The sequence below is a fragment of the Struthio camelus genome, chromosome 4 (assembly GCF_040807025.1).
Source record: "Struthio camelus isolate bStrCam1 chromosome 4, bStrCam1.hap1, whole genome shotgun sequence".
Taxonomy (NCBI): Eukaryota; Metazoa; Chordata; class Aves; order Struthioniformes; family Struthionidae; genus Struthio; species Struthio camelus.
This window is the reverse complement of record NC_090945.1, coordinates 84,084,095-84,105,587: the sequence shown is the minus strand read 5'-3', so window position 1 is coordinate 84,105,587 and position 21,493 is coordinate 84,084,095. Positions and strand designations below refer to the sequence as shown.

Sequence of the window (21,493 nt, the reverse complement as noted above, 5' to 3'; positions counted from 1 at the left end):
CGAAGGGGACGGCGGAGGTCACGGCTCGGATGGCCCCCGGAGCCGCCGGGCTGCCCGGTCCTCAATTAAGCAGGCGCCGGGAGGGCCGGCGATAATCGTCTCGATAGGCGTAAGGCTTGCCGGCCCTTGTCCGCCGCGGAGGAATTTATTCAAGCTGGGACGCTCTTAATCACGGCGGCGAGTGGGGTCAGCGAGGAGAGCGTGCGTCGCCGTCCGGCCCCGTCCTCGGCGCCCCGCGGAGACGCCCCCGCCGCTGGCCAGGGGCACGGCCCAGGTCCCCGGGGGCCGCCTGGCGCCTTGGAGCTGGGCGGGCAGCTTCGAGGAGGCTGAAAGCAGAAGCAATAGCGGATTTTCGGTTTCAAGGCTTCCGTGGCCGAAACGTGGTGTTTTTAGGTAGCTACAGCCGCAGCCGTGTTGGGAGGTGAAAGCAGGCTGGGGTGGGCTCGGTGTCACCCACGTGGCAGGAGCTCGCTTCTTCCCACCACAGCCCAAGTGGGACATACTCGACATCGAGCATCCCCCAAACGCCAGGCACAGAAGGGACCATCACCACGTTTCATCCCACCAGCGCAGGGACCCCCCCCCCCCCGGAGGAGAAAGTGGGTTCATTTTTGTCCTACTGGAGGGGATTTGAACCCAAGGGAAGCACTTAGCCCCTGCTCACTCCTCTCGCAGGAGGACACAGCCCACCAGGTCTTTGGAGGTATCTTCCTTCAACCCTACCCAACCCATACAGCCAACAAAGAGGACAGCACGGAGGGACCAGCCGTGACTTGGCAGCCCTAAGTGGTTGGTGGAGCAGGGACCTGAACTGCCACCCTGCCCTGTCCTCCAGCACCCAGCGGGACCACCTTCCCCCGAACGGCATCCAGAGCCTCCACGCCTTTCCCCCGCCGCGGTCGGAGTAAGAGCAGGGAGAAAATTAGCGCCTTGGCACTGACCTCACGTCCTCGACCTCCGGCTATTAGCGGAGCCCTTTGGTGTGGGAAGCAATGCCTTGTGTTCTTTAAGGGAAATCAGTGACGATGGTGCTGGCATGTGTAAGCAGCAGCGGGCACTATATATACCGCTACCCGCCGGGACGAGAGCCCAAAAGGCTTCCCGATCCCGCTCCAGAGCGCGACGGACCTGCAGCCATGCTGAACAAGGCGCTCGCCGTCTGCCTCCTGGCGCTCCTGGCTCTCTCCTCCGCTTGTTACATCCAGAACTGCCCCATCGGGGGCAAACGGGCCGTCCTGGACATGGACATCAGAAAGGTAAGTTCGCCGTGGGGGCAAGCTTGGAGATCGGGGCGTTTCTCCTACCGTCGTGTGAGCCCAACTCCCCTCCGACCCAACCGGCTGGGCGAAAGGCAGGGCGAGGGGCCGCGGAGAGGCGGAGCGGCCGTCCCTCGGAGAGCACCTACCCCTCGAGAGCCGAAGGGGAGCCATAGCCCCCTTCCTTCTTCCACGGGAATCTTCTTCCCTCAAGCCCTCCCAAACACCTGCGGCGAGGTGCCCGTAACAAGAACATTTTAGCAAGAGGGTTGCAGTTAGGTGCCTCCCGCTGCCAGGCCAGAGCAGAGCGTCCCGTGCTGGCCCCGTGGCTCTGAGCAGCTCAAAGGAAAAGGCTGTTAGAAAGGAAGGAGCTGCAAGGAAGCCTGCTAGGACCAGGACGCACGATTCATTTCCAAGCAACTCCTTTGCTTTCTCCTAATCCTACTCTGGGAGGTGGCGGCGGGGGAAACACTTCCAAAGAGGAGGATAAAAACTCCAGATGTACTTTTTACAGAATAGCAGCGATCACTTCAGAGGGCAAAATTGGTGTTTGATCACTGATTTAACTCAAGGCAGTGATTGGGTTCCCACTCCTCCAGAGCTGCATCGCTCTCCCCAGCGCCACCATCCTGCTTTCAAACGCGCTGCGCCAGTAAATCCAGCAGTTTCCAAAGCGAACTGGCAGGGCTAGCTCGCAGCCGAAAGCGGCAGGAGGCTGCCTACGCCGGCAGAAAGCAGGGAAGGTCCGGGCAAAAGGCTCGACCCCCAGGGAACCGACCCCAGCACCTCCCGCAGCAACAGCTTTACTAACTCTCCCTCGCGTTTCTCCCCCTCTGACCAGTGCATGCCCTGCGGTCCTAGGAACAAGGGCCACTGCTTTGGTCCCAACATCTGCTGCGGAGAGGAGCTGGGCTGCTACTTCGGCACCTCCGAAACCCTGCGGTGCCAGGAAGAGAACTTCTTGCCGACCCCCTGCGAGTCCGGCCGGAAACCATGCGGCAACAACGAAGGGAGCTGCGCGGCCTCTGGGATCTGCTGCAGCAACGGTGGGTGAGACCCCGACAGCCGCAGCTGAGCGGCGCCGGGCTTAGCCGGCTTTCCTTCCACCCTTCCCTCCAGCCCCAGCCCCTCACCGCTGGGTCTTACTGCTCCCTTGTTCCTCTAACATACACGAGAGGTGACCCAAAGTTATGACATAAAATTGGGAGAGGGGACATTACCCAAAGGACAGCTACAACAACCCTTCTTCATCCCTGTATCTCCCTAAGAGTAAGGACCATCCTGTTCAGGGCGGACTCGACTTTCCCACGACACACGGGAAGGTGATAAGGGAAGGCACAGATTGCGAGGTTTTTGGGAAAGGCAGAGAGCAGCCAAGCACGGGGGGTGGAATAGGTGGCAGGACTCCTACCACCACATGGCAGTCCAGCCAGCTGCCTCCTTCATTAGTTAGGTGGCAGCTGGCCCCAAAAATCTCAGCCTCCTCCAGCAAGGCAACCCTGCAGGAGATCTTCTGCTGCAGCTTCCTGGGCACAAAGTTAACACAATCTCGCTCAGCCCGTTATTAAAAATAGCTGCGGGTGGTCTCTAAGGGCTAATGGTTCATACTGCTTCGTTTATGTGGTGCGCTCTCTCTCCCCCTGTGCAGAGGGCTGCATGGTTGACTCATCTTGTGACCAAGAAGTGATGTTTCCGTAGACCACCCCATATACAGAAGAGAGGCGGCTTCAGGATTCGCCATCCATCAAGTTGTACAAGTCCAACATCAGTCTAACAGAACAGATGAACCAAGTTCCATGACTCAAATTTAAGTGATGTTCTTAACTAGAAATAAAAACTCGTACAAACAAAGTCTGTTTTTTGCGTGCTTGCCTGGTTCGGTTGCAGACTCTTACTGCTGTCTGTTCAGAAGGACTCGTGTGACCGGCTGGAGAGAAAAGGCCATTTTTAGAAAAGTGTAGATAAAAGTAAAGATTCAAGGCAGACCTCCTGTAGCAGGTGTTTTATCCACCAAGTGAGGGAGGTTGCCGATTCAAAAATAACACATTGGGAATTAGGAGTAAGACCCACAAAGCTAAAAGGCTTCAGGAAGTGAAATCTCGCAGCTTTTAGTGTTAAGCTGTGGTCTTCTGCGGAGGGACCGGCATTCACTCCACCCATGCTCTGGGCTGGCTGAACAGCAGCAAACTGCAGCCTGAGATCGGGCAGCCCAAGCATAGCACCGCTGGGGCAGAGCTGACCTCCAGCCCGCTCCGGGAGCAATGAAGCAAGCACAGATCCGTCTGCAAGACCACCATCAGCCAACGCTGCCAAATAGGACCCAGCAAGAGCTGTGAGCCAGAGTAATCGCAGTATTATCTACAACTTAACCCCCCAGGTGACGACCAAAAGAAAGGAAAAAAAAAAAGAAAGAAAAAAAAAAAGGCAGTCATCACACCTGAAGAGGGGAAAGGAAAAAAGTAGATGCATATAAACTAGTATGCTTCCTTTAGACTCCACTTCATGATTTTCTTACCTCAAATGAACGTGCAAAGGAGGGTTTAAATAAACAGGAACGACTGAAGAGTGCCCTTCCACCATAGCACAGACCAGAGAAATCAAGAATTATTTCACCCAATAAAACTAAAACAAAGCTAAGTGTCAGTGCATTCTACAAAACTACTAAGACCCAATTTTCTTTCAAAAGCATCAAGACAGGTTGAAATGCAAACAATGCAGAGGTTACTGTCATGCCACAGGGCCCAGGAAGAGCTTCTCTCAGAAGCTGAGATATTTAGGCCCAGGGTTCCTAACAGGAAAAGACGTCAGATTAGTCAGATACTACTTTCTTGCCTGTGATGGGAATAATGGTCTATTCTGCAAGGCCCATGTACAACCTCAGCTGGAAAAGGTATGCAAGTTTGATTACCCATATTCAAGATCAGTTCAAACTAGTGAGGGCAGAAAAAGGCTAAGAGGCCAAAGGAGAAAGGAAGAGTCAACCTCCTGAGAGGCAAGCAGAGATAAAGGTTGTCTGAGCTCGGCAGAGCAGATAAAGGGATTAGATTCCTCTAGAGCACAAACATCAGTGACCTAAGAGACAGGATCTGCCTCGGGATCATTCTTTGCTCCACTTCACCCCGTAAGTCTAGCCTGAGAACAGGAGGGATCCAAACAAGCGGGGAGTGAAATTGCAGAGCAGCGTCTGAGTAACAGAAATAGGAACACCAACAGCTTCTCATGCAGCTTTTCCACCGCCTGCCACCCCGCAGGGACTGAGACGGACCACTAACGCCTCCACAGTTCAAAACAGCAGGATTTAATTTAAAGTTCAGCTTTCTCCCTCTCCCCCTACCTTTGTAATTGCAGGCGTTATCCCTTCAGCACAGGGACCACAGCTAGACCTGCAGGCTGTTTCTCCAACAATTCTATGGTTGATACGTGCATTCGAAGGAGGAAACCTCCTTCTGCCAGCCCCTGCCATTATCTCGGCACCTGGACAGAAACCACGACAAAACCTCCCCTCCCAACCACGACCAGGCCGAGCCACATCTGTCAGCGGAGTCGCTAGGGCAGAACAGTCCGTTTGATTATTCTTCCTTCTTTGTCGATGGCAAAGTTGTAGTTGCGAGGATTGTCCAGGCACTCTTCAATTCGCGCGTCCAGGTTTTCGGGGGTGATAAACTTTTTGGCTTCCTCCTGAAGGAAAGATGATGCGTATTACCACGCAGGTCACCACGGCAGCAGAGCAGACCCCATACTTGGCCAAGGCTTGTGGGTCCACAGAGGACAAGATCCGCATTTCACATGGATATTTCTACCCCAGTGGGGCTGCTGTCACCTCTGCACAAGCTACTGGTGCCTGCAAGGATTCCGGCAGAGCTCACAGATCTCCATGCTCGCCATGAAGTGGAGACCCTGAGGTGCCGCTAACATCTTCAGCCTCTCAGCAGGAGCAGAGTCAGCCCCAGAAAGAGGGAGACCTTTATTCTGTCACTCAGGATTATTCCTTCCCTGTTTTCAGAGCTCCCACACAACCTTTATCCCATCCACAAGCTGTCAACACTCCCGGAGGGAGCCAAGATCTGTGTTCCCAGCTTCTGATACAAAACTCTCTGGAAAACAAGCCTACTGCTTTCACATCACTCCCTCCCACAGGGTACCATCAAACTGCTCACAGGGACCAGCGACACTGTTTTCCCCAGCAGTCACCAGCCACTCTCACCTGCAGCTGGAGAACCTCTTTCTCCTTCTCCTTCAGGAGAGCCTCCATTAGCTTGGCCTTGTTCTCCGCAGCCTGTAACTTCTGCCTCTTCCGCTCTTCTTCTTCTTTCCTAATTCTTTCCTCCCTGCCACACGGAAAGAAAAAAACCAAGGCTCTGTTGAATGCTTATACCCTGTAGGGTGGCACACATACCTCGGGGTACAAAACTTGCAAGTTTGAGTGCAGCCAGAGCAGACCGGAAGGGTCAGACCAGCGCTGGTGAAGACAGCCCTTGCTACTCACAGCACGGAGATGGAAGAATACCCCCGGCCCTGTGACCAGAACAGTTAATGCAAAACCTTAATGCAAAAGCTTTCATAGATGAGTACACTAGCAGGCATGCCATGGACCAGAGACCTAGCAGTGCTCAGCTCTGCCTTCAGGCTTCGTTTGGGAGTCTGAAGTCAGAGCACACGACTCTTCCGGGAACGCGTGAAAGAGGAAGCTTGAGCACCTTGCGGTAGACCATTGGGAAGGCTGCAGGGAAAGCCAACAGGGAAAGGAAACAGGGAAAGGAGGGAATAACGTTCCCTCTACTTTTTCCCCTTTAACCCTTTCCTGCTTTTAAGATTCAGCACATCAGACAGTTTGCCAATTTCATTAGCTTTTTTTAATCCACTTCTAGCATCTGACCAGAGGATGGCTCCCTGCGAGCGGCATCTGCCAGGGAACACGGGGAAACTTAACTCTGAGCTGCAACTGTTTCCGATTATATCAACTTCAGCTCCATAGTTTACCTGTCAGCAACGGGAGGTACCAGAAACACTACCCCCTCGCAAGGTGCTTTTCGGCAGCAAATCCTGAAGGGCCTTAAGAGAACATCCTCTGCTTGCTTTCTCTGAGCAACATCCTCTGCTTGCTTTCTCTGAGCTCAGGCACAAAGGGGACCCCAGTCACTGCCAAGCGGGGACAGCAACCGTCAGCTGGCAGCAGCCTGTCACCGTTCCCCCCCCGAACGCCAAATCTGAAGTGTGCTCTCCTGGCCAGAGGACAGCTGTCCCTGTCAAATCCATTCTGCAGGTGGCTTGACAGCTTCCCTCTTTGCACAAGAATGATTTCAGTTGGATTTGAACCAGCAATCTACAGGGATTGCCCTTTACAGGAAGGAAAGCAGGTACTTCCCATTTTTTCCATCTTAAAAAGCTGATTTATTAAAGTCAAAACTTAGGTCAAATGCCTTCGTAAAAATAAACACTTTTCCACCACAGCCTAGCTTTAAACTCTCGAGACATTTCATTTAATTTTGCGTGAGCAAAAGGCAAAACCACTGAGTCACCACTTAATTGCCTGCAACTAGTTCCAATTTCGGACAACATCAATCTCTCCCCTAACTACAAGGGAAACGTTCTCCGCAGCGTTCAGAGCTCCGAGTCTGACCGGGATGCGGGAAGCTCGCCCTGCCTGCTGCTGGGACCAGGACGTGGAGATGAGAACTTCTGCTTCAAAACTGTGGCAGATCACAAGCAGAAATCACTTTGCCGCTAGCTGTGAACGCTGTCTCCCGTTTAATGACTTTTTCTTGAACGTGACATTCTGACACCAAAAGAAACGTAGCCAGTGCTTTTACGGCGTATTTACGGAGACTCTAATTTCAAGACTGCGTGCTCACACAGGCTTCCCGCAGCGCCCAGCAGGTCGCCTCACCTCCGGGCCCGCTGCCGCGCGTTCTCCGCGTCGTTCCAGGCCATCAGGAGCCGGTGCTCCTCGGAGCGCTCCTCGGTGTCCTCCCCGCTCAGGAGCCGCTCGCGCTTCTTCTGCGACACCTCGGCCCTGAAGACGGACCTGGGGCCAGGAGGAAGGGCTCTGACTAGGCTCCCACGCCGCACTTCTCCTTTGCTTGCGCTCAGCAGCCCCCCAACCGCCACCCCGACCCTCCCCTGCCCCACAGCAGACCCCCAACCGTCACCCCGACCCTCCCCTGCCCCACAGCAGACCCCCAACCGTCACCTCGACCCTCCCCCGCCCCACAGCAGACCCCCAACCGTCACCTCGACCCTCCCCCGCCCCACAGCAGACCCCCAACCGTCACCTCGACCCTCCCCCGCCCCACAGCAGACCCCCAACCGCCACCTCGACCCTCCCCCGCCCCACAGCAGACCCCCAACCGCCACCTCGACCCTCCCCCGCCCCACAGCAGACCCCCAACCGCCACCCCGACCCTCCCCCGCCCCACAGCAGACCCCCAACCGCCACCCCGACCCTCCCCCGCCCCACAGCAGACCCCCAACCGCCACCCCGACCCTCCCCCGCCCCACAGCAGATCTCCAACCGCCACCCCGACCCTCCCCTGCCCCACAGCGGGCCCCCAACCGCCACCCCGACCCTCCCCTGCCCCACAGCAGACCCCCAACCGCCACCCCGACCCTCCCCTGCCCCACAGCGGGCCCCCAACCGCCACCCCGACCCTCCCCCGCCCCACAGCAGACCCCCAACCGCCACCCCGACCCTCCCCTGCCCCACAGCAGACCCCCAACCGCCACCCCGACCCTCCCCCGCCCCACAGCAGACCCCCAACCGCCACCCCGACCCTCCCCTGCCCCACAGCAGACCCCCAACCGTCACCTCGACCCTCCCCCACCCTAGAGGGGCCCTCAACCACCACCCTGACCCTCCCCTGCCCCACAGCAGACCCCCAACCGCCACCCCAACCCTCCCCTGCTCCACAGCAGCCCCCCAACTGCTGCCCTGACCCTCCTCTGTCCCACAGCAGACCCCTAACCACCATCTCGACCCTCCCCTGTCCCACAGCAGACCCCCAACCGTCACCTCGACCTTCCCCTGCCCCACAGCAGACCCCCAACCGCCACCCCGACCCTCCCCTGCCCCACAGCAGACCCCCAACCGCCACCCCGACCCTCCCCCGCCCCACAGCAGACCCCCAACCGCCACCCCGACCCTCCCCCACCCCACAGCAGACCCCCAACCGCCACCCCGACCCTCCCCTGCCCCACAGCAGACCCCCAACCGCCACCCCGACCCTCCCCTGCCCCACAGCGGGCCCCAGAGCCCGGCCGCCCAGCCAGCCCGGGCGCCGGCGGTACCGGAGGGCGCTGAGCAGCAGCCGGTGCTGCCGGTAGCGCTCGGTGACCACCAGCAGCTCGGCCGGGTCCACGGGCGGCGGCACCTTGAGGCGCGACGCCTTGGACTTGGCGGGCGGGTCGTGACGGGTCTTGCGGCCCCGCGCTGGGATGAACCAGGCAGCGGCGCCGGGATAAACCCCGGCACCGAGACCGGCCCCAGGACCCGGCCCGGAAGCGGGAGCGACGCCCAAGGCGGCCCGCGGGCGGCACCGCCACAGCGCCGGCAGCATGGCGGCCCTCACCCCACCGCCCTCCCGCCAGCCCGGAAGTGACGCGTCGCGGCAGCCGCCAATGGGAGCGCGGCGGTGCACAGGCATCATGGGAAATGTAGTGCGGGCAGCGCGGAACCACGTGGCTGCCCCGGCCGGGGGCGGGGGGGGCCGGGGGGGGGCCCTGGCCGGAGAGAGCACCCTCTGCTAGGGGGTACGGCACCCGCTGCCATGGGGCTGAGCACCCTCTGCTAGGGGGTACGGCACCCGCTGCCATGGGGCTGAGCACCCTCTGCTAGGGGGTACGGCACCCGCTGCCATGGGGCTGAGCACCCTCTGCTAGGGGGTACGGCACCCGCTGCCCTGGGGCTGAGCACCCTCTGCTAGGGGGTACGGCACCCGCTGCCCTGGGGCTGAGCACCCTCTGCTAGGGGGTACGGCACCCGCTGCCATGGGGCTGAGCACCCTCTGCTAGGGGGTACGGCACCCGCTGCCATGGGGCTGAGCACCCTCTGCTAGGGGGTACGGCACCCGCTGCTCTGGGGCTGAGCACCCTCTGCTAGGGGGTAGGGCACCCGCTGCCATGGGGCTGAGCACCCTCTGCTAGGGGGTACGGCACCCGCTGCCATGGGGCTGAGCACCCTCTGCTAGGGGGTACGGCACCCGCTGCTCTGGGGCTGAGCACCCTCTGCTAGGGGGTAGGGCACCCGCTGCCATGGGGCTGAGCACCCTCTGCTAGGGGGTACGGCACCCGCTGCTCTGGGGCTGAGCACCCTCTGCTAGGGGGTACGGCACCCGCTGCTCTGGGGCTGAGCACCCGCTGCTAGGGGGTACGGCACCCGCTGCCATGGGGCTGAGCACCCTCTGCTAGGGGGTACGGCACCCGCTGCCATGGGGCTGAGCACCCTCTGCTAGGGGGTACGGCACCCGCTGCTCTGGGGCTGAGCACCCTCTGCTAGGGGGTACGGCACCCGCTGCCATGGGGCTGAGCACCCTCTGCTAGGGGGTACGGCACCCGCTGCCATGGGGCTGAGCACCCGCTGCTAGGGGGTACGGCACCCTCTGCTCTGGGGCTGAGCACCCTCTGCTAGGGGGTACGGCACCCGCTGCCATGGGGCTGAGCACCCTCTGCTAGGGGGTACGGCACCCGCTGCCATGGGGCTGAGCACCCTCTGCTAGGGGGTACGGCACCCGCTGCCATGGGGCTGAGCACCCTCTGCTAGGGGGTACGGCACCCGCTGCCATGGGGCTGAGCACCCTCTGCTAGGGGGTACGGCACCCGCTGCTCTGGGGCTGAGCACCCTCTGCTAGGGGGTACGGCACCCGCTGCTCTGGGGCTGAGCACCCGCTGCTAGGGGGTACGGCACCCGCTGCCATGGGGCTGAGCACCCTCTGCTAGGGGGTACGGCACCCGCTGCCATGGGGCTGAGCACCCTCTGCTAGGGGGTACGGCACCCGCTGCCATGGGGCTGAGCACCCGCTGCTAGGGGGTACGGCACCCGCTGCCATGGGGCTGAGCACCCTCTGCTAGGGGGTACGGCAGCCGCTGCCATGGGGCTGAGCACCCGCTGCTAGGGGGTACGGCACCCGCTGCTCTGGGGCTGAGCACCCTCTGCTAGGGGGTACGGCACCCTCTGCTATGGGGCTGAGCACCCTCTGCTAGGGGGTACGGCACCCGCTGCCATGGGGCTGAGCACCCTCTGCTAGGGGGTACGGCACCCGCTGCTCTGGGGCTGAGCACCCTCTGCTAGGGGGTACGGCACCCGCTGCTCTGGGGCTGAGCACCCGCTGCTAGGGGGTACGGCACCCGCTGCCATGGGGCTGAGCACCCTCTGCTAGGGGGTACGGCACCCGCTGCCATGGGGCTGAGCACCCTCTGCTAGGGGGTACGGCACCCGCTGCTCTGGGGCTGAGCACCCACTGCTAGGGGGTACGGCACCCGCTGCCATGGGGCTGAGCACCCTCTGCTAGGGGGTACGGCACCCGCTGCCATGGGGCTGAGCACCCTCTGCTAGGGGGTACGGCACCCTCTGCTCTGGGGCTGAGCACCCTCTGCTAGGGGGTACGGCACCCGCTGCCATGGGGCTGAGCACCCACTGCTAGGGGGTACGGCACCCGCTGCCATGGGGCTGAGCACCCTCTGCTAGGGGGTACGGCACCCGCTGCCATGGGGCTGAGCACCCTCTGCTAGGGGGTACGGCACCCGCTGCCATGGGGCTGAGCACCCTCTGCTAGGGGGTACGGCACCCGCTGCCATGGGGCTGAGCACCCTCTGCTAGGGGGTACGGCACCCGCTGCTCTGGGGCTGAGCACCCTCTGCTAGGGGGTACGGCACCCGCTGCCATGGGGCTGAGCACCCTCTGCTAGGGGGTACGGCACCCGCTGCCATGGGGCTGAGCACCCTCTGCTAGGGGGTACGGCACCCGCTGCCATGGGGCTGAGCACCCTCTGCTAGGGGGTACGGCACCCGCTGCCATGGGGCTGAGCACCCTCTGCTAGGGGGTACGGCACCCGCTGCTCTGGGGCTGAGCACCCTCTGCTAGGGGGTACGGCACCCGCTGCTCTGGGGCTGAGCACCCTCTGCTAGGGGGTACGGCACCCGCTGCTCTGGGGCTGAGCACCCGCTGCTAGGGGGTACGGCACCCGCTGCCATGGGGCTGAGCACCCTCTGCTAGGGGGTACGGCACCCGCTGCCATGGGGCTGAGCACCCTCTGCTAGGGGGTACGGCACCCTCTGCTCTGGGGCTGAGCACCCTCTGCTAGGGGGTACGGCACCCGCTGCCATGGGGCTGAGCACCCTCTGCTAGGGGGTACGGCACCCGCTGCCATGGGGCTGAGCACCCTCTGCTAGGGGGTACGGCACCCGCTGCCATGGGGCTGAGCACCCTCTGCTAGGGGGTACGGCACCCGCTGCCATGGGGCTGAGCACCCTCTGCTAGGGGGTACGGCACCCGCTGCCATGGGGCTGAGCACCCTCTGCTAGGGGGTACGGCACCCGCTGCCATGGGGCTGAGCACCCTCTGCTAGGGGGTACGGCACCCGCTGCCATGGGGCTGAGCACCCTCTGCTAGGGGGTACGGCACCCGCTGCCATGGGGCTGAGCACCCTCTGCTAGGGGGTACGGCACCCGCTGCCATGGGGCTGAGCACCCTCTGCTAGGGGGTACGGCACCCGCTGCCATGGGGCTGAGCACCCTCTGCTAGGGGGTACGGCACCCTCTGCTCTGGGGCTGAGCACCCTCTGCTAGGGGGTACGGCACCCGCTGCTCTGGGGCTGAGCACCCTCTGCTAGGGGGTACGGCACCCGCTGCTCTGGGGCTGAGCACCCGCTGCTAGGGGGTACGGCACCCGCTGCCATGGGGCTGAGCACCCTCTGCTAGGGGGTACGGCACCCTCTGCTCTGGGGCTGAGCACCCTCTGCTAGGGGGTACGGCACCCGCTGCCATGGGGCTGAGCACCCTCTGCTAGGGGGTACGGCACCCTCTGCTCTGGGGCTGAGCACCCTCTGCTAGGGGGTACGGCACCCGCTGCCATGGGGCTGAGCACCCTCTGCTAGGGGGTACGGCACCCGCTGCTCTGGGGCTGAGCACCCTCTGCTAGGGGGTACGGCACCCGCTGCCATGGGGCTGAGCACCCTCTGCTAGGGGGTACGGCACTCGCTGCCATGGGGCTGAGCACCCTCTGCTAGGGGGTACGGCACCCGCTGCTCTGGGGCTGAGCACCCTCTGCTAGGGGGTACGGCACCCGCTGCTCTGGGGCTGAGCACCCTCTGCTAGGGGGTACGGCACCCGCTGCTCTGGGGCTGAGCACCCTCTGCTAGGGGGTAGGGCACCCGCTGCCATGGGGCTGAGCACCCTCTGCTAGGGGGTACGGCACCCGCTGCTCTGGGGCTGAGCACCCTCTGCTAGGGGGTACGGCACCCGCTGCTCTGGGGCTGAGCACCCGCTGCTAGGGGGTACGGCACCCGCTGCCATGGGGCTGAGCACCCTCTGCTAGGGGGTACGGCACCCGCTGCCATGGGGCTGAGCACCCTCTGCTAGGGGGTACGGCACCCGCTGCTCTGGGGCTGAGCACCCTCTGCTAGGGGGTACGGCACCCGCTGCCATGGGGCTGAGCACCCTCTGCTAGGGGGTACGGCACCCGCTGCCATGGGGCTGAGCACCCTCTGCTAGGGGGTACGGCACCCGCTGCCATGGGGCTGAGCACCCTCTGCTAGGGGGTACGGCACCCGCTGCCATGGGGCTGAGCACCCTCTGCTAGGGGGTACGGCACCCGCTGCCATGGGGCTGAGCACCCTCTGCTAGGGGGTACGGCACCCGCTGCCATGGGGCTGAGCACCCTCTGCTAGGGGGTACGGCACCCGCTGCCATGGGGCTGAGCACCCTCTGCTAGGGGGTACGGCACCCGCTGCCATGGGGCTGAGCACCCTCTGCTAGGGGGTACGGCACCCTCTGCTCTGGGGCTGAGCACCCTCTGCTAGGGGGTACGGCACCCGCTGCTCTGGGGCTGAGCACCCGCTGCTAGGGGGTACGGCACCCGCTGCCATGGGGCTGAGCACCCTCTGCTAGGGGGTACGGCACCCGCTGCCATGGGGCTGAGCACCCTCTGCTAGGGGGTACGGCACCCTCTGCTCTGGGGCTGAGCACCCTCTGCTAGGGGGTACGGCACCCGCTGCTCTGGGGCTGAGCACCCTCTGCTAGGGGGTACGGCACCCGCTGCTCTGGGGCTGAGCACCCGCTGCTAGGGGGTACGGCACCCGCTGCCATGGGGCTGAGCACCCTCTGCTAGGGGGTACGGCACCCGCTGCCATGGGGCTGAGCACCCTCTGCTAGGGGGTACGGCACCCGCTGCCATGGGGCTGAGCACCCTCTGCTAGGGGGTACGGCACCCGCTGCCATGGGGCTGAGCACCCTCTGCTAGGGGGTACGGCACCCGCTGCCATGGGGCTGAGCACCCTCTGCTAGGGGGTACGGCACCCGCTGCTCTGGGGCTGAGCACCCTCTGCTAGGGGGTAGGGCACCCGCTGCCATGGGGCTGAGCACCCTCTGCTAGGGGGTACGGCACCCGCTGCTCTGGGGCTGAGCACCCTCTGCTAGGGGGTAGGGCACCCGCTGCCATGGGGCTGAGCACCCTCTGCTAGGGGGTACGGCACCCGCTGCTCTGGGGCTGAGCACCCTCTGCTAGGGGGTACGGCACCCGCTGCTCTGGGGCTGAGCACCCGCTGCTAGGGGGTACGGCACCCGCTGCCATGGGGCTGAGCACCCTCTGCTAGGGGGTACGGCACCCGCTGCTCTGGGGCTGAGCACCCTCTGCTAGGGGGTACGGCACCCGCTGCCATGGGGCTGAGCACCCTCTGCTAGGGGGTAGGGCACCCGCTGCCATGGGGCTGAGCACCCTCTGCTAGGGGGTACGGCACCCGCTGCTCTGGGGCTGAGCACCCTCTGCTAGGGGGTACGGCACCCGCTGCCATGGGGCTGAGCACCCTCTGCTAGGGGGTACGGCACCCGCTGCCATGGGGCTGAGCACCCTCTGCTAGGGGGTACGGCACCCTCTGCTCTGGGGCTGAGCACCCGCTGCTAGGGGGTACGGCACCCGCTGCCATGGGGCTGAGCACCCTCTGCTAGGGGGTACGGCAGCCGCTGCTCTGGGGCTGAGCACCCGCTGCTAGGGGGTACGGCACCCGCTGCCATGGGGCTGAGCACCCTCTGCTAGGGGGTACGGCACCCGCTGCTCTGGGGCTGAGCACCCTCTGCTAGGGGGTACGGCACCCGCTGCCATGGGGCTGAGCACCCTCTGCTAGGGGGTACGGCACCCGCTGCCATGGGGCTGAGCACCCTCTGCTAGGGGGTACGGCACCCGCTGCTCTGGGGCTGAGCACCCTCTGCTAGGGGGTACGGCACCCGCTGCCATGGGGCTGAGCACCCTCTGCTAGGGGGTACGGCACCCGCTGCCATGGGGCTGAGCACCCTCTGCTAGGGGGTACGGCACCCGCTGCTCTGGGGCTGAGCACCCTCTGCTAGGGGGTACGGCACCCGCTGCTCTGGGGCTGAGCACCCGCTGCTAGGGGGTACGGCACCCGCTGCCATGGGGCTGAGCACCCTCTGCTAGGGGGTACGGCACCCGCTGCTCTGGGGCTGAGCACCCTCTGCTAGGGGGTAGGGCACCCGCTGCCATGGGGCTGAGCACCCTCTGCTAGGGGGTACGGCACCCGCTGCCATGGGGCTGAGCACCCTCTGCTAGGGGGTACGGCACCCGCTGCCATGGGGCTGAGCACCCTCTGCTAGGGGGTACGGCACCCGCTGCCATGGGGCTGAGCACCCTCTGCTAGGGGGTACGGCACCCGCTGCCATGGGGCTGAGCACCCTCTGCTAGGGGGTACGGCACCCGCTGCTCTGGGGCTGAGCACCCTCTGCTAGGGGGTACGGCACCCGCTGCCATGGGGCTGAGCACCCTCTGCTAGGGGGTACGGCACCCGCTGCCATGGGGCTGAGCACCCTCTGCTAGGGGGTACGGCACCCGCTGCCATGGGGCTGAGCACCCTCTGCTAGGGGGTACGGCACCCTCTGCTATGGGGCTGAGCACCCTCTGCTAGGGGGTACGGCACCCGCTGCCATGGGGCTGAGCACCCTCTGCTAGGGGGTACGGCACCCGCTGCCATGGGGCTGAGCACCCTCTGCTAGGGGGTACGGCACCCGCTGCCATGGGGCTGAGCACCCTCTGCTAGGGGGTACGGCACCCGCTGCCATGGGGCTGAGCACCCTCTGCTAGGGGGTACGGCACCCGCTGCCATGGGGCTGAGCACCCTCTGCTAGGGGGTACGGCACCCTCTGCTCTGGGGCTGAGCACCCTCTGCTAGGGGGTACGGCACCCGCTGCTCTGGGGCTGAGCACCCGCTGCTAGGGGGTACAGCACCCTCTGCTCTGGGGCTGAGCACCCTCTGCTAGGGGGTACGGCACCCTCTGCTATGGGGCTGAGCACCCTCTGCTAGGGGGTACGGCACCCGCTGCCATGGGGCTGAGCACCCTCTGCTAGGGGGTACGGCACCCGCTGCCATGGGGCTGAGCACCCTCTGCTAGGGGGTACGGCACCCGCTGCTCTGGGGCTGAGCACCCGCTGCTAGGGGGTACGGCACCCGCTGCCATGGGGCTGAGCACCCTCTGCTAGGGGGTACGGCACCCGCTGCTCTGGGGCTGAGCACCCTCTGCTAGGGGGTACGGCACCCGCTGCCATGGGGCTGAGCACCCTCTGCTAGGGGGTACGGCACCCGCTGCTCTGGGGCTGAGCACCCTCTGCTAGGGGGTACGGCACCCGCTGCCATGGGGCTGAGCACCCTCTGCTAGGGGGTACGGCACCCGCTGCCATGGGGCTGAGCACCCTCTGCTAGGGGGTACGGCACCCGCTGCCATGGGGCTGAGCACCCTCTGCTAGGGGGTACGGCACCCTCTGCTATGGGGCTGAGCACCCTCTGCTAGGGGGTACGGCACCCGCTGCCATGGGGCTGAGCACCCTCTGCTAGGGGGTACGGCACCCGCTGCCATGGGGCTGAGCACCCTCTGCTAGGGGGTACGGCACCCGCTGCTCTGGGGCTGAGCACCCTCTGCTAGGGGGTACGGCACCCGCTGCCATGGGGCTGAGCACCCTCTGCTAGGGGGTACGGCACCCGCTGCTCTGGGGCTGAGCACCCTCTGCTATGGGGTACGGCACCCGCTGCCATGGGGCTGAGCACCCTCTGCTAGGGGGTACGGCACCCGCTGCTCTGGGGCTGAGCACCCTCTGCTAGGGGGTACGGCACCCGCTGCCATGGGGCTGAGCACCCTCTGCTAGGGGGTACGGCACCCTCTGCTCTGGGGCTGAGCACCCTCTGCTAGGGGGTACGGCACCCGCTGCCATGGGGCTGAGCACCCTCTGCTAGGGGGTACGGCACCCGCTGCTCTGGGGCTGAGCACCCTCTGCTAGGGGGTACGGCACCCGCTGCTCTGGGGCTGAGCACCCGCTGCTAGGGGGTACGGCACCCGCTGCTCTGGGGCTGAGCACCCTCTGCTAGGGGGTACGGCACCCGCTGCCATGGGGCTGAGCACCCTCTGCTAGGGGGTACGGCACCCGCTGCCATGGGGCTGAGCACCCTCTGCTAGGGGGTACGGCACCCGCTGCTCTGGGGCTGAGCACCCTCTGCTAGGGGGTACGGCACCCGCTGCCATGGGGCTGAGCACCCTCTGCTAGGGGGTACGGCACCCGCTGCCATGGGGCTGAGCACCCTCTGCTAGGGGGTACGGCACCCGCTGCTCTGGGGCTGAGCACCCTCTGCTAGGGGGTACGGCACCCGCTGCCATGGGGCTGAGCACCCTCTGCTAGGGGGTACGGCACCCGCTGCTCTGGGGCTGAGCACCCTCTGCTAGGGGGTACGGCACTCGCTGCCATGGGGCTGAGCACCCTCTGCTAGGGGGTACGGCAGCCGCTGCTCTGGGGCTGAGCACCCGCTGCTAGGGGGTACGGCACCCTCTGCTCTGGGGCTGAGCACCCTCTGCTAGGGGGTACGGCACCCGCTGCTCTGGGGCTGAGCACCCTCTGCTAGGGGGTACGGCACCCGCTGCCATGGGGCTGAGCACCCGCTGCTAGGGGGTACGGCACCCGCTGCCATGGGGCTGAGCACCCACTGCTAGGGGGTAGGGCACCCGCTGCCATGGGGCTGAGCACCCTCTGCTAGGGGGTACGGCAGCCGCTGCTCTGGGGCTGAGCACCCTCTGCTAGGGGGTACGGCACCCGCTGCCATGGGGCTGAGCACCCTCTGCTAGGGGGTACGGCACCCGCTGCCATGGGGCTGAGCACCCTCTGCTAGGGGGTACGGCACCCGCTGCCATGGGGCTGAGCACCCTCTGCTAGGGGGTACGGCACTCGCTGCCATGGGGCTGAGCACCCACTGCTAGGGGGTACGGCACCCTCTGTTATGGGGCTGAGCACCCTCTGCTAGGGGGTACGGCACCCGCTGCTATGGGGCTGAGCACCCACTGCTATAGGGCTGAGCACCTGCTGCTATGGGGCTGAGCACCCTCTGCTATGGAGCACAGCACCCGCTGCTCTGGGGCTGAGTACCCGCTGCTAGGGGGTACGGCACCCACCCACAGCACCCACCCAATGGGGCACAGCACCCACTGCTCGGGGGCACGGCCTCTACCCACAGCACCCACCTCATGGGGCACAGCACCTGCTGCTTGGGGGCACAGCACCCACCTACAGCACCCATTGCTAGGCCCCCCACCCAGCGGGGCCCGCAGCCCCCCCTCGCCGTGGGGCTCAGCCCTGGGGCTCGGCGGGGCCGCACAGAGGACGCGGGGCCGAGGCGGTGCGGCGGGCGGTAGACCCGGCAGGTTTATTGGCGGCGGCGGTGGGTGCGGGGTGGGTGCCGTCCCCCTGCCCCCCGGGGCGGCGGTGGTGACACCCGGGCCGGGGGGCTGCGCGGGGGCCTGGGGGTGGCACCACCGCTCACGTCTTCTTCCAAGGGCGCCGGTCCAGCGCCGCCTCCTGCGGGCGAGAAGGGCCGTCGAGGGGCCGCCGCGGGCGCCCGGCAGCACCCACCGGCCCCGGCCCGGCCCGGCCTGGCCCGTCTCATCCATCCCATCCTGTCCCCTCTGTCTTGTCCTGTCCATCCTGTCCTATCCCATCCATCCCATCCCATCCCGTCCATCTCGTCCTGTCCCATCTGTCCCATCCCGTCCTGTCCCATTCATCCCATCTATCCCATCCCATCCATCCTGTCCTGTCCCATCCCATCCCATCCATCTCGTCCTGCCCCATCCTGTCCTATCCCATCCATCCCGTCCCGTCCCGTCCCATCCCGTCCATCTCGTCCTGTCCCATCTGTCCCATCCCGTCCTGTCCCATCCATCCCATCTATCCCATCCCATCCATCCTGTCCTGTCCCATCCCATCCCGTCCCATCCCATCCCATCCATCTCGTCCTACCCCATCCTGTCTTGTCGCATCCATCCCATCCCGTCCCATCCATCCTGTCCTGTCCCCTCTGTCTTGTCCTGTCAATCCTATCCCATCCCGTCCATCCCATCCTATCCCATATGTCTCACCCTCTCTGTCCTGTCCTGTCCCATCCATCCCGTCCTGTCCCATCTGTGTTCTCCCATCCATCCCATCCACCCAATCCTATCCATCCTGTCCCATCCCGTCTGTCTTGTCCCATCCGTCCTGTCCTGTCCCATCCCGTCCATCCCGTCCTGTCCCATCTGTCTCGTCCTGTCCATCCTGTCCCATCCCATCCATCCCATCCATCCTGTGCCATCCCATCTATCCCGTCCCATCTATCCCATCCTGTCCCGTCCTGTCCATCCCATCCATCCCATCCCATCCCATGGATGGGATCCTGGGCAATATGCTCTAGGTGACCCTGCTTGAACAGGGAGGTTGGACTAGATGATCTCCAGAGGTCCCATCCAACCTAAACGATTCTGTGATTCTGTGATTCTGTGATCCCGTATCATCTGTCCCGCCCCATCCATCCCATCCACCCTGTTCCATCTCATCTATCCTGTCCCGTCTGTCCCATCCCGTCTCATCCATCCCATCCTGTCCCATCTGTTTTGTCCTGTCCATCCTGTCCCATCCCATCTGTCCTGTCCCATCCCATCTATCCCGTCCCATCCATCCCATCCCATCCCGTCCCATCCGTCCCGTCCCATCCCGTCCCATCCGTCCCGCCCCATCCCGTCCGTCCCATCCATCCTGTCCCATCCCACTCATCCCGTCCCATCCCATCCATCCCATCCATCCCATCCTGTCCAATCCATCCTGTCCCATCCCATCTATCCTGTCCCATCTGTCCCATCCATGCCATCCCACTCATCCCATCCCATCCCATCTGTCCCATCCATCCCATCCTGTCCAATCCATCCGGTCCCATCCTGTCCGTTCTGTCCCTTCCCCCCCCGATCCCACCCCTTTCCATCCATCCTGTCCTGTCCCATCTGTCCCGTCCCATCTGTCCCGTCGCCCCCTTACCAGCAGCGCCTGGAGCCCCTCGGGCGGCGGGGGCTGCGGCGGGACGCAGCCGGGCGCCCGGCACGGCCGCGGCCGGACGGCGACCTGGGCCCGGAGCGCAGCAGTCAGCGGGGGACACGGGGGGGAGCACCCCAAAGAGGGGGGAACCCTCGAGCGGGGGTACGACCCTGGGGTCAGGGGGATGTGACCCAAAGGGGGGATATAAACCCGGGGTTGGGGGGATGTGACCCAAAGGGGGGATATAACCCCAGGATTGGGGGGGATGTGACCCAAAGAGGGGGTTATAACCCCGGGACCGGGGGGGATGTGACCCCAGGGGAGAAAATATAACCCCGGGGTCAGGGGGATGTGACCCAAAGGGGGGATATAACCCCGGGACTGGGGGGGATGTGACCCAACGGGAGGGGATATAACCCTGGGGTTGGGGAGATGTGACCCAAAGGGGGGATATAACCCCAGGGTTGGGGGAGATGTGACCCCAGGGGAGGGTCTTACCCACCCCCAGCCGTGGGGCGGGCGCGGGGCACCTACCCGAGGGGTCGGGGGGGTGCCGAGGTCCCGCTTGCCCCCCGGGTACCAGCCGTGGGACCAGTGCTGGGCCGGGCAGCGGCGGACGGCGGCCGCCAGCAGCAGCAGCGCCAGGAGCAGCAGGGCCCGACGGGGCGCCATGGGCTCGGCCCGGAGCGCGACGGGGCTGCCGAGAGCAGCGGCAGGACGCCTGGGCCCCTTCCGCCTCCGAAGGCCTCGGGGACAAGCCTGCAACGGGGACGGGCGGCCGCGGAGGGACAGCGGTGGGCTCGGGGACGGGCAGCCCGGGGCGACCAGTGGTGACGGGGATGGGCTCGGGGACGGGCAGCCCGGGGCGCCCCGTGGGGACAGCGATGGGCTCAGGGATGGGCAGCCCGGGGCGCCCCGTGGGGACGGGGATGGGCTCGGGGACGGGGCAGCTCGGGGCGACCCGTGGTGACGGGGATGGGCTCGGGGATGGGGCAGCCCGGGGCGCCCCGTGGGGACGGGGATGGGCTCGGGGGCGGGCAGCCCGGGGCGCCCCGTGGGGACGGGGATGGGCTCGGGGACGGGCTCAGGGACGGGCAGCCCGGGCAGCCCCGTGGTGACGGGGATGGGCTCGGAGAGGGGCTCGTGGGGACGGGGATGGGCTCGGGGACGGGGCAGCTCGGGGTGCCCCGTGGAGAAGCCGATGGGCTCGGGGGCGGGCAGCCCGGGGCGCCCCGTGGTGACGGGGATGGGCTCGGGGACGGGGCAGCTCGGGGCGCCCCGTGGGTACGGCGATGGGCTCAGGGATGGGGCAGCCCGGGGCGCCCCGTGGGGACGGGGATGGGCTCGGAGAGGGGCTCGTGGGGACGGCGACGGGCTCGGGGACGGGGCAGCTCGGGGTGCCCCGTGGAGAAGCCGATGGGCTCGGGGACGGGGCAGCCCGGGGCGCCCCGTGGTGACGGGGATGGGCTCGGGGACGGGCTCGGGGACGGGGCAGCCCGGGGCGCCCCGTGGAGAAGCCGATGGGCTCGGGGGCAGGCAGCCCGGGGCTCCCCGTGGGGACGGCGATGGGCTCGGGGACGGGGCAGCTCGGGGCGCCCCGTGGGGACGGCGATGGGCTCGGGGACGGGGCAGGTCGGGGCGCCCCGTGGGGACGGCGATGGGCTCGGGGACGGGCAGCCCGGGCAGCCCCGGGGGGACGGCG

The 21,493-nt window shown here is 65.0% G+C and overlaps 2 protein-coding genes across 3 annotated transcripts; one reads left to right on the top strand and one right to left on the bottom strand.

Moving 5' to 3' along the window:
* The first annotated feature begins 102 nt into the window (after positions 1-102).
* LOC104148597 (neurophysin 1) lies at positions 103-3,001 on the top strand. Its single transcript, XM_009681831.2, has 3 exons — positions 103-1,256; positions 2,098-2,302; positions 2,905-3,001. The coding sequence occupies exons 1-3, from the start codon at positions 1,026-1,028 to the stop codon at positions 2,952-2,954; spliced, it is 486 nt and encodes a 161-aa protein (XP_009680126.2). The 5' UTR covers positions 103-1,025; the 3' UTR covers positions 2,955-3,001.
* A 43-nt stretch (positions 3,002-3,044) lies between these two features.
* Positions 3,045-20,478, bottom strand: MRPS26 (mitochondrial ribosomal protein S26). Of its 2 annotated transcripts, XM_068943789.1 has the most exons (5): positions 20,337-20,478; positions 8,541-8,718; positions 7,144-7,281; positions 5,461-5,584; positions 3,045-4,934 (listed from the first exon to the last, which is right to left on the bottom strand). In XM_068943789.1, exons 1-5 carry the CDS (start codon positions 20,461-20,463, stop codon positions 4,803-4,805), a joined length of 699 nt encoding a protein of 232 aa, XP_068799890.1. In that variant the 5' UTR covers positions 20,464-20,478; the 3' UTR covers positions 3,045-4,802. The 2 variants fall into 2 exon arrangements, with proteins under 2 accessions (XP_068799890.1, XP_068799891.1); XM_068943790.1 differs by lacking the exons at positions 3,045-4,934; positions 5,461-5,584; positions 20,337-20,478 and adding an exon at positions 6,090-6,946 and having other exon boundaries at positions 8,541-8,844.
* Between the last annotated feature and the right edge of the window lie 1,015 nt (positions 20,479-21,493).